General features: G+C 40.1%; 1 protein-coding gene across 1 annotated transcript in view; it reads right to left on the bottom strand.

Moving 5' to 3' along the window:
* SESN3 (sestrin 3) overlaps nucleotides 1-13,134 on the bottom strand; it is a 62,664-nt gene extending 49,530 nt beyond the window's left edge. The window contains exon 1 of the mRNA XM_040257784.1: nucleotides 12,780-13,134. Within this exon, the coding sequence (XP_040113718.1) occupies nucleotides 12,780-12,857 (78 nt within the window). The 5' untranslated portion in view covers nucleotides 12,858-13,134. The remainder of the gene's footprint in view (nucleotides 1-12,779) is intronic.
* Between the last annotated feature and the right edge of the window lie 65 nt (nucleotides 13,135-13,199).

Genomic DNA, 13,199 nt, shown 5'->3' with positions numbered 1-13,199 from the left:
TTCACACAGTAAGTGAATGGTTTCTAAATGTTTACAGCTTCTATGTATCTTGCCTGCTTAAGAATACGGAAGCCATTAAAGAGTAATATCAGTGAGACAGAGAATAAGTGTAAAATGGCAATCCATACATTTTTACCAAAAAAGGACAACTGTTTCTACATTCTTATTTGCCAAAATAAATATTTTCCCTCATTTTAAGGGCACTGAATAATACTAAATAGTTCTCTTGCATAGTCAAAAAAATGTTTATAAGTTCATGTTAACTTTGAGTACTCAATAATCAATGTATTTTGCATAAAGAATATTAGAACCAGGACCTTGTAGTCATTTTAATAGCTATACAATATACAATAACTAATATCTCACAAGATTATTAATATATTGTCATATTTTCAAAAAAAAACTATAACACAATCCTATAAATAGGATTCCACACTTTAGCTGAGAATTCATTAATTTCAATTAATATATTAAACAAAAAAGCTTTGATAAAAGAATTTGAACACTATTTGGAGTTTAGTGCTAAGATACCTGTAGCTTACATGATTTTTTGTTTTAATTCTTTCTGAGTGGAGTAAATTTGCTGGCATAATTGGTTTTCTTTGTTTACACCAAAAGAATTAGGACATACATATTAAATTCCTAATTGCAAATAAAAAGGAAACTTTCTTGGGAGTTAAAATTATTTGTTTCATTTATATTTCTTTAAAGACATCAGTAGGTAGTGATAGGAGAAGGCAATGGAACCCCACTCCAGTACTCTTGCCTGGAAAATCCCATGAACGGAGGAGCCTGGAAGGCTGCACTCCATGGGGTCGCTGAGGGTTGGACAAGACTGAGCGACTTCACTTTCACTTTTCACTTTCATGCACTGGAGAAGGAAATGGCAACCCACTCCAGTGTTCTTGCCTGGAGAGTCCCAGGGATGGAGGAGCCTGGGGGGCTGCCGTCTATGGGGTCACAGAGTTGGACACGACTGAAGCGACTTAGCAGCAGCAGCAGGTAGTGATATGCCATACCACATGCCAGCATATGCCACCCAGCTTGTAATGAACCATTCTGGGCCAGTCTGACTGAGTACAAAGTGAGCAAAGATGAGCAAGCTTGATGGTGGCCCTTGGTTATCTCAACACCCTGATCATCACCCAATTTTTATCCCTCCCATCAACTCTTACTTGAATGTTGGATAAAACTGCATTAACACAGCTTTCTTATGAGACACAACAACCAATAGCCAAAAATATCCTCAGAGTCAACATACTAAATCATTAACCTTCTTGGTGTTAAGCACACAAATTAGGAAAGATAGCTCCTGTGAAGCAGTTACTTAGATTTCACAATGTATGTTTTTCCCTGGAAACAATGTTACCTCTAGTGGTTAGGTTTCTTGCCTAAACAGTAAAAGCCTATTGAATATACTAGTTATATTAATAGTCCTCTGGAACTAAATTAGATAACTTACTGTGTTTCTATGGAAAATTCTCAGAGTTTCAACTAAGAAATAGCAAAACCACATCTTCCCACATACCCCTCTCCTTAACATAAACGCTTTGTAAGACTAAAAAATTCTTCTGGAGACACAGTATTGTAGGGATACTGGTAGGGGAAGAATAAAGTCCCAGGGTTTCTTTGCTTTTTTATAACCATCATTTCTTCCTTAACACAGAAAGCCGAAATGAATAGCAGGAATAAACGTTCATGCTACTTCTTATCTCTGTAAATTAACTCTTTACTGCAAAAAGTCTACCAAAAAGTGAGACTGTTTCTTAGAGGTCCTCTTTAAGAGATACAATACTTAAGCTCAAAATGTTCCTAGACAGCCTCTTTTGTCACAGACATCACAGCAGTATTGAATGAATCAGTATTAGTGAACTAATGAATGGCTGGTTGGCAAAAGGAGTGGGTCAAAGTTTGCTAGGAAATTAGGAAAACTATATCCTGGGATTAGGAAAGAATGGTCACAGGATTAGCAACAGATTTACATAGACAAAATAGCAAACTAGATAGGTCAAAACTGTTTGACCTCAATTTAACCTTATATAGAGAAAAATTTACATTTTTCATGTAAAATTAAAGTAGTAGAAATATCCGAACTTGAAATCACTCCTAGTAATATCTTAGTAACCAAGTCCTATTAAGTTTTGTTAATTTTTACATTTTCTGAGTCTTGTAGATAAGGAAAACATGTGGAGGATAAGGGAATGCAGGGTTTATAGGTGTATAAAAGCCAGGCTTTGGAGTCAGACTGGTTTCAGATCCTGAGCCTGCCACTTATTGGTACTATGACCTTAAGCAAGTAACCAAGGTTCTCTGAGTTCCAGTTTCTTCATCCATAAAGTATGAGTAATAATTCTTTATGGGTTTGTTGTGACAATTAACTGTAATACACATGTAGGGCTTAAATACTTAGCACGTTTGCACATATATGATATTCAATAGAAGCTATTATTATTGTTATTATAAAATACATTTCAAAACTAAGAGTTACAGTCTTAGGTAATTATCATAATCTTCCACAAAATCCCATTTTAGTTCCCAGTGAGGTAAATCTGACTTTTTAAATTCTGCATATAAAGAAACAGATATTTCATTTAAGTGCCAAGTTCCATCTTTGCAACATAGGAAGATGCAAAAATAAAATATAAATCTAGAAATGAGAACATATACCTCTAGTACAAGTAGTTCAAAGCTATACTTTAAGAAATCCCTGTTACAAGAAATGATATGGCCCTAGTCAGCCAGTTTTATGGCCATACTTGTTATACACAGGATATGTTCGATACATTTTCTGTGAAACATAGGCAAAATGCCTGTCATTCCTTACTAACTTTGGGTAGCAAAATTCAAGGTGTTTCAACCCACTGTTGAATAACCTGTAATATTCATGTGCTCCTTAAGTGGCAGTCAATATTCTGGTCCATAGACCAACAAATGACTTCTGGGAGGATCTAAAAAGCAAAGGCTAGCTAAAGGGTAGTCCAGGCCAAGAACAAGTCTCTGGTTCACAGTTGCCAAGGGAGTGCCTGCTGGCTGAAGAGATCACAGCCAACTCTGGAATATCCCAAAGTAAAAGACTCCTGGTGGGGAGGGTGGTAGGAGAGGGAAAGGCTTAGCCAGAATTATCTGATGAAACAAACCCCAGGAGGAGACTTGCTGTGAAGCTTGAGGTTTTAAGATCATACCTCTAAAATAGCCTTCTCTGAGAGAGCTCTAGCTGACTCCAGGAGGTGTAGGATGTGTCCCCATTAAAGCAATCGCCATTTCACATTTCTGAGAAGGACCAGTCCCTAAGGGCTGTGTCCTGATCCTCTTAGTGAATTAACATTCTGACTCCCTCCAAAAAGGGGTATGATATTCATACATTCTCATGGTAGAAACATTCTCATGGTAGAAACATTCTCATGGTCACAAAAATGACCATGGTCACACCTTCTCAAAGTGGAGATGTCACAAGAGTTTTGAAGAAAACTTTTGAGCAACCAATAGAAAATTTGAGCAACAAATAGAAAATTTCAACTTTTGTTATTAAAATTCTAAAAGTGTTCAGATAAACCTTATTAATAAAGAGGGCAAAGTATGGCTATAAAGAATAGACATATCCTGGAAAATGAGAAAAATAATTGTCATTTTCTTGGATTATACTGTATCCAATATAAATGTACTGCCAATATTTGCTTTAATAACTAGATCACAAATAAGAGGCAACCCAGTAGAGGAAAGATATATATATATATATATATACACACGCAAAATACAACAAATGCAGTATACTTAAGTAGCATGGCAGTCCAGACCATAGAAGAAAAAAAAAGAGTTTGAAGATTAGGAAAGACTTTTTGGAGATGTTACAAGAGTTTTGAAGAAAACTTTTGAGCAACAAATAGAAATTCTACATGTTAATTGTAGGTTTAGATGGTATGTGTGTGTGTGTGCCCAGTTGCTCAGCTGTGTTCCGTTCTTTGTAACCTATGGACTGTAGCCCGCCAGGCTCCTCTGTCCATGGAATTCTCCAGGCAGGAAGAGTAGAGTGGGTTGCCATTTCCTACTCCTGGGCATCTTCCCAACCCAGGGATTGAACTCATGTCTCCTGCACTGGCAGGCAGATTCTTTACCACTGTGCCACCTGGGAAGCCCTTAGATGGGACAGGACAGATATTTTCAAATAGTTTATAATGCAGCTAATCATAGATTTAAGGTAACTGTTATGCGACACAGGACTAAATGTCTTGGTTCAGCAATGTATGTACTGTGTATTATGAATTCCACCTCCTCCTTCTATCCCTACTCCCACCACAGTGATGTCTAAAAGGGACAGGTCAGCTACTGGTAATCATTTGTAGGTCTTACCAGATCTAATCATGTAGATCCTTACGCCCATGTCTTCAAGACCACGCTGAATTACAGCTGCCATAGCTTTGTGTACAGTGTAAACCAACCCCCCAACCACACACCCACACCCACCTAAACAGAAAATGCACTATACCTTAGCGGGCTGCAATATTTAGGGACTTTCACATTTAGAGCTGTCCTATCTCCTATTTACCGTAGTGGTTTTCTTTTTCTTTATTGAAGCAATCTAGTTATCAGTTGTCTACACTGATACACATCTTTCTTCTGATTCTTTTCCCTTCTTCTGTATTGCTTCTCCCACACTTCTCGGCTTTCAAGAAAAGTAGGCTAACCTTGTTACTTAGGGCCTTTATTTCCTCTCCAGCCAAAACCCGACCAATTAGAGCACAATGGCCATAATCTTTGGATCTGACCATTCTTTGCTCATTACATAGTAAGTACTAAGGAGAACATTCCTTCAGAGCCAAAGAACTTTGTTTTTGTCCATCTTTGATTTCTACCAGGTAAAAGGATGCTCACAAAACTTAGAGAAAGATCATCTCTAGCTAGTCTAAGCTTTTACTCCACTTATTGGGATACACCCCAATAAACTCATTGCAAGTTGAAAAATATCGTAAGTCAAAAATGCATTTAATATACCTAGCCTACCTTCAAGCTGCTTAGAACAATCATCTGAGTCTACAGTTGGGCAAAATCAGCTAACACAAAGCCTGTTTTATAATAAAGTATTCAATGACACCCCACTCCAGTACTCTTGCCTGGAAAATCCCATGAACGGAGGAGCCTGGAAGGCTGCACTCCATGGGGTCGCTGAGGGTCGGACAAGACTGAAGTGACTTAGCAGCAGCATTAAATATCTCATGCAATTTATCGGACACTGTACTGCAGGTGAAAAACAGAATGGCTATATGGGTCTGAAAAGGTTGCACAGTAAATGAGTTGGTTAATTTATGATCGCATGGCAGACCTGGAACTCCTCAGTGCATCATAGAACATATGGCTATCTCAAGAAAAGATCAAAGCTCAAAATTCAAAGATACAGTTTCTAGTGAAAGTCTATCACATTTTGTTGCTAAGTTCTATCCAACTCTTTGTGACCCCGTGAACTGCAGCACTCCAGACTCCTCTGTCCTCCACTATCTCAAGGAGTTTGCTCAGATTCATGCCCATTGAGTCAGTATGCTATCTAACCTTCTCATCCTCTGCCACTCCCTTCTCCATCTGCATTCAGTCTTTCCCAGTTTTTTCCAATCACCTTTGCACCACAAAAATTGTACTGAACCATACTCAATCAAGGACCATCTGTACTGTGGTACTAGAGAAGCTTCTAGTGTGTCACTGACAGGTGCTAGGCAGCATCTGGAAGTGAGTCCCACGTAGAACAGAGACGGCTGGGTTGGGTTTATCTATGCTTTCTGCCAGTGGTATTAGCCTTTTATTTCTCCCATAGTCACTCCAGAGAATTACATGCATATGCATCATATGTTGCTGCCAGGAACTGACTCAGCAGTTCTCAAATGTTTTGGTCTTGGAACTACTCCACACTTTAAAAAACACCTTAAAAAACAATTTTGCAAATCTCTTCAATGTCTACTTAACATAAGACAGCTAGATTTCATCTCTCTTCTAGATTCAATCTGTTGTGATAGGTTTTGATTGAAGGTATGTAAGGAAAATCTTGTCTCACACAGATATGTAGTTGGATGATGCAAAAGATAATTGTGAATGTTCTGCTTTGATACTACACCAAAACTCGACAAGCAGAACTTCTGAAAGGTTAGCTGCAATGTGGATTCTTAACCCCAATCAGTAAACTTAACTTCCTATATTAAAATCTGTTTGTCTATCTTGTACTTTGAATGGATCTTTTACCCATGCATGATTTTGAAAAACTAAACTCAGCCTGACAGGTGTTAAGTAAAAATGGGGTTCATTTTAAAAGTGGCTAGTTTAGCCTGCAACTGAAACAACTACACAAATCCTTTCTCTAGAGGCAACCAGACTGCTGTGCAGTAGAAACACAAAGTATACTTCTCCTCACTCAAGGATCAGGATTTAACAAAATTTAACAGTGATTACTGTTTGGTGCCACTGCCTTTACTTATTCTAAGGGGCCAGTACAGTTTTATGTCCATTGCTTTTGCACAGTGCAAAAAGCTATAAAGTCTTGTATGATCATAAAAGGGCCTCCCAGGTGGTACTAGTGGTAAATAATCCACCTGCCAACACAGAAGATGCAACAGACATGTTCAATCCCTGGGCTGGGAAGATCTGCTGGAGTAGGAAATGGCAACCTGCTCCAGTATTCTTGCCTGGAAAATCCCATGGACAGAAGAGTCTGCTGGGCTACAGTCCATGGGGCCACAGAGTCAGAAATGACCCATCAACTGAGTATACACATGCACGCATGTGCACACACACACACACACACGATCAAAAAATAGTTTTGACTTCCCAGACCCTCTGAAATGGTTTTGGACACTCCCAAGGTCTGAAGATTGTATTTGAGATTTGCTGCTTTATATCATTCAAGAATTAACCAAACAACAGTTAAAGAGATAATAAAAATAGCCAACCAACTCTTCTCCTTCCCCTCCAGTTGACCTGCAGTCACACGTCAAAGAGTGGCTAAAAGCCAAATTTCTGACTATTATTACCTGGAGAGTTTTAGGACCTATGAGCATTCCACAGATGCTAACGCTGGCAGAGCAGGGATGGATGTTCCCTGATAGCATCAATACTGCAGGGGACAATTTGAACATAGTTTTATTACAGAGGTATATTTAAAATTAAGTGGACTTCATATTAGTTGCGTGACAGAGTCCATTCCTCTTAAATTTTCTCAGTTTGTGAAAACCAACTGATAATGTGAAAGCACTGTAAAAATTGTGAAAAGTGAAAGTCTCTCAGTCGTGACCAACTCTTTGCCACCCCATGACCTGAATTATCCAGGCCAGAATACTGGGTAGCCTTTCCCTTCTCCAGGGGATCTTTCCAGCGCAGGGATCGAACCCAGGTCTCCTGCATTGCAGGCAGATTCTTTAGCAGCTGAGCCACAAGGGAAGTGCAAGAATTCTGGAGTGGGTAGCTTATCCCTTCTCCAGGGGATCTTCCTGACCTAGGAATTGAACCAGGGTCTCCTGCATTGCAGGTGGATTCTTTACCAACTGAGCTATTAAGGAAGCCAAGGTCTAAACAAACATAAGTTATAATCCAATCCGTTCAAAGGGGAAAAAGAGGATGAAGACATGGGGAGAAAAAGGTTAAAGCATTTTATTTCCCTAGCTCTTCTCCTAAATTAAAAGTTAAACTTTCTTTGCTTTACCCTAGATTTGCCCCAAATTCTAGTAAGCACAATCTTCCTTAACTCTTAAGTCTTTTCAAATCAAATACCAATTTCCCTCATCTGCCAAAGTGTCCAAAAGGCAATTTTTTTATTTGAAATGCCAGAAACACATTAGATTATTATTTAAGGAAAGGGAGGGGTAGAATACAAATATAAATATGCAAATAAAAATTAGTTGATCACCCTAATTAAAAGCATAATGTCATTACCTCTCATTTACAGGCAATAATTAGATAAGACAGAAAAGTGAAGACTAACCAAAATTACTCAGTATGTATTGATATATATTCCCACAACATACAAAGGTCCTACTCTAGGAATAGGGAAAACACATAGGCTTGTCCTTCTTACATTTGTAGTTGTACTTTATGGTTTACGAAGTACTTTAACACATATTACCTCTCTCCAGCTATGCAGCAACCAGCAAGGCAAGTAGAAAGGATCAACATTTTCCAGAGAAAACTGGACTCCAAGAAGTTAACTAAGTTGCCTGATACTCACAGACCTGTCAGAGACCTAAGGATGAGCATATCTTGTGACTTTCAGTGTTACTATATTTGCAGTTACATTTTAGCAATTTATTTATTTGGTGGGGGCTTCCCTGGTGGCTCAGTAGTAAAGAGTCCACCTGCCAAGCAGAAGACCTGGGTTTGATCCCTGAGTTGAGAAGATCCCCTGGTGAAGAAAATGGCAATCAACACACTCCAGTATTCTTGCCTGGGAAATCCCATAGACAGAGGAGCCTGGCGGGCTACAAAGGGTTGCAAAGAGCAGGACACAACTTAATGACTACACAATTTATCTGGTGGGGTGGAGAGGTTGTGGAAGCAGTATCATCCCTTTTATAAATGAAATTTTATATTCAACCTGAACTGTGAGACACATAAATATACTAAAGGGCTTTTATAAGTGTTTAATTATAAACGTAACAACTACTGATAATAAGTTTGTGTTCTCACAAATGAAAATTGATCATGAGCAGATATGTAGAGGAAGGTTTTTCTAAAGGCCTGTGCCTTCATAATCAATGAGAGTCTTTCTCATCAATGTCTTATTCGCAAAAGTGTTCAAATACATGTAGAAAGTGAACAGAACAAATCTTTCAAAGCCTGCACAAGAATAGTCTTACAATGAATGATTTTGGGGTAGTTGTAATTTTGTACTTAAAATTTAATCCAACTCAAACATTTCTGAATACTGAAGCATCATCGGGCTCCATAAAAAGCAGTCTGAAAACCACTGCATAATGACTTGCTATCATAAATTCACTTGCTTGCTCTCCACTTGGCTCATTTTGAGATAAAACTAAAACCTACTTTGACAATCCAAAAAATGTATATAAGAAACCTGATTAATAAAAACAAAGTATGATTACTATTTCACAGTATAAGCAATACCACTCTTTTGGTTGAACCATATAAAACTGCCATTAACTGACAATTTTGACTATAAAAATAAGGTTCATATAGTTTAAACTAATATTTCTCATTTTATTTTCCCAGTCTCTTCACTCATAAAACTATCAAAAAATTGTCAAAAATAAATGGATATATAAGCAAAGTGGAAAAAGTACAATATCCAACAACAACAAAAATCACTGGAACTACCTAAACATATTAAGTACTTTAAAATGTTAAACCCTCTAACATAATGTGCAGAGTTTTATTCACCTCAGTAGCACTAACTGCTCAACACTCAAAATACATTGTCATATGCCCCCTTTTATTTACCGGAGGATGTGTGGGTTGACAGTTACCTACCTTTCTTAAGGGCTTCCGTGGTGGCTCAGATGATAAAGTGTCTGCCCGCAAAGCGGGAGACCCAGGTTCAATCCCTGGGTTGGGAAGATCCCCTGGAGAAAGAAATGGCAACCCACCCCAGTACTCTTGCCTGGAGAATCCCATGGACAGAGGACCCTGGTAGGCTATAGTCCATGGGGTTGCAAAGAATCGGACACAACTGAGTGACTTTTCTTTCTTTTCTTTTTCTACCTTTCTTAATGTAGATTGGCACTCCACTTTGAAAGGTATCTAGTTGTCAGTGGAATTTCTTCAAGGGAAACATATAACACTTCGGAACTCATCAACTTTTCCAAAGTAAATAGAAGCATTTCCTTTTTTATTAAAAACTTTATTGAATTATTTCATTGATAACAGAGCACGTAAGAATAAGTAGGAGTTATAGATTTGAAGAGTTTTGTTTCCTCATTTCTTTCCCTATCTGGTTTACCTCTCCATTCTTCCCACTGACCTAAGATTACCAAATTAGGTATATTCAATACTTGAAGAAGTTTCTCTTTTTTTGGAAGATACTGAATCAAAATTATAAAGGTACTTCTAAGAATAAATGTGATTCTCATAAAACATAAAATTCAATTTTCAAATATTGGGTTGAACCAAATCATTTACTTTGATGGAGAATCCAGTGCTTTTGTAAGTTCCCCCTCAAATTCAATATACTGCAACAAATTAAGCCACTTAGACAAAAAGGCCCTCATGCCACATAAATAAAGGTGACTCTTTCCCCATCATTAGTGAGGATTATTCAGCAAAAGAGTAACTCACACTGGGTATGCATGAGTTTCATTCTTCCATCATGAACTACACTGAACTAAAATTCAAAATGCTGTGACTCACATGGTTATTACTGAACACTTTTAAGTGGAAAACACAAGATAAATCCAGAGAATCCTATTTTGAGAGTTACAGATGAATTCTGCTTAGAGTTATATACTTTCTATCAAAAAAAAAAGCCCATTTCTTTATTAGAAAAGTCTTACATGCTATTTTTAGAATGATAAAGAATTTAAAATGCTAAACACTTGATATCTTTTAAGAGCACTTAAGGCACTCTTTAAAAGCTACAAATGTTGCCAAGTCATGTCATAACTGGCTCAAACAATCCCATTCCCATCTAAAGTTATTTCATGCTACTACATGAATCAATATTAAATACCTTGGAGTTACCAAAAACTGGAAATTTTTGGCATAGATGTGCACAGCAATTATCAAATATGAAAATGGTGAATATTCATTTTCCATATATTCTTTCTTTTAATAATAGGAAGATGTTTTCCTTCTAGGTAAAAAGAAGTAATTTCTTAAAAGCTAAAGAATACCTCTGCAATGCAAGAGACCCCGATTCGATCCCCTGGAGAAGGGAAAAGGCTACCCACTCTAGTATTCTGGCCTAGAGAATTCCATGGACTGTATAGTTCACAAAGACTGAATGATGTTCACAAGAGATAAAAGATGTCTTGAAAGGTAGCAAAATGTCATGGATCATAGCTTGGTTCTCTCAAAAGAAAAACAGATTTTGAAACTTAATACTACCTCCAAACATTTTATTAGTCTACCAAATTGCCAGAATCATTAAAAAAAAAAATTCCAAGTTAATACAGGTCTTCCTCCTGCCTTATTCAGTTAAAAAAGAAAAAGCTGTTTTTTTTTAAACCAGGCTTGAGTTTAATCAAATGTGTCTCAAAAAAACTTTTTTTTTTCATATTAAAGACATAACATCACTTTTAAAGCTGGAAAATCATCATCATCATTTTTTAAAAAGCTAAGTTCAGATGACATCTGGCCCAGAAACGAAAGAGTTAACATTCAACTAAGCTGCTCTGCACTTCTGATCCTTTACATTTCTCACAAGTTGCCCTACAATGAGCTGAGCAAGTATCAACTGTAATTTGATCCCGGACTTTATGGAAAAAAATAACTGCACATACTCAACATGCACATTTAATAAAAATCTGTTTCAAGAAGAACATACCCGATAAACACAATTTAAGGCATACTTAACTGTTTGATTAACTTTAAATATGCAATCCCTTTGCTTTCTTCATGCTCTCAAATAAAACTGGGGGAAAAAAAGCAGCGGCTCTACTGCAGGGAAAAGAGGCTTGAAAAACAACTTTGATTGGCACTTGGCCTGACCCACAGAGGAAGAAAAACAGTTTTTGGACAAAGAGCGCAAATATTTGAGCTTGCTTACTTACATGTTTCTTTCTTTTTTTTAATATAGAAAGAACAATCTCAATTGAACTGTAGTTAGAGAAATTGACTAAAAACGGTGCCCGTATTCATCTTAGCCTTTCAGTCCAGAAGCATTTGCAAAGCTCAGCAATTTTAATTCATTTGTACTGAACAAACAGAAGCACCTCAACTACTGTTTCCACTTAATGAAATGTAAAAATAGTCTCGAGAAGAATAAGCTAATTATAATATAACCCAATGGCGGCTGTTAAAGTCTGATTAAAAGCTTTTCTAGGTCTAAAGCGACATCTTTTCATACTGCATCCCCCTCCCCCGCCCCCGCCCCAACCCTTAACGGAGCGATTAAGCCAAGTGAGCTAAACAAAACTGGAGTAAACTTTCTATCAATCACTCTGGGAAGCAATAAACTGATTGCGCGTCTGATTTTTCTGGAGCAACACCAGGGTGCGGGGGTTGGGGGGAAACGGGGGATGGGGGGTAAGCGCTAAAAAGGGACAACTCACGTCCACCCTCGTCTCCACCTCCCCCAGTCCCAGCTTGAGGAACCGTAACGTCGAACAGCGTTTCCCATGGGCATAAAGTTCAAGCTGCTTTACCAGTTTCTTTCGGGATCGACCCGAAGCCACAAGACGACCATCAACAAGAAGGTTTTTAAAAAAAGAGTATTCGGGTAGAGCGTGCAGAAGCAAAACCGAAATAAACAAAAACAACACCCGCAGGAGTTAGGCGCAGCCGAGAGGGAACCAGGTTCCTCTGGACCAGACCAGTTCTGATTTCACACCGACTTGCACCCAGAACACCGGGAGGAGAACCCAACAGGTCCGTCACCCCTCCGCCCGAGGAGTGGGGGGGGGCAAGGTAGCTAGGTGAACAGAGGGACGGACAGCAAGCACCCCCAAACCTCGTCCCCCAACCCCCCAGCCCCGGGGACCAAGCGCTGCCCCGGCAGGAATCAAAATCCCAGCAGGCTAGCGCCTCCGTTCGCGGTTCAGGCCCCCTTCTGGGGGTCCGGCGGAGAGGCCCCGGGGTCCCTCGGCCGCCGCGGGCAGGAAGCGCCCCTCGGGGCCGGCCCCGAGCCGAGCCCGTACCTTCCGCAGCACTTTCCGGCAGTTGGTACAGAGCAGGTAGCTGGCGGCGGCCGACGGGCTGCTGCCGCCGCGGTTCATCGCGGCTGCGGGCGCGCGGGCACCGCGGGCGGGCGGCGGGCCGGGGCCGGGCTGTCACTGCGGCCGCCCGCGCCGCTGCGGGGCCCAGACTGTCCCCCTCACACGCCCCGCAGGCCGCGCTTCTAGCCTCAGCCTCCTCGGGGCAGGAGGACGGGACGGGGCGGCGACGGCCAGAGAGCGGGCGGCTGCCCGCAGCGACCCCCGCGGCGGCTGCCGGAGCGACGGCGGAGACGGCGGCGGCGGCTCCTCAGCGGCGCGTCGTCCAGCCCGCCCCCATCCCGCAGACCCCCGCCCCCGCCCCCGCCCGGCCAGGACCAGCAGCCGCCGCCGCCGCCGCCACCT

This window comes from Oryx dammah, unplaced genomic scaffold (genome assembly GCF_014754425.2).
Source record: "Oryx dammah isolate SB20612 unplaced genomic scaffold, SCBI_Odam_1.1 HiC_scaffold_17, whole genome shotgun sequence".
Lineage (NCBI taxonomy): Eukaryota > Metazoa > Chordata > Mammalia > Artiodactyla > Bovidae > Oryx > Oryx dammah.
This window is presented reverse-complemented; position numbering and strand designations above follow the sequence as displayed.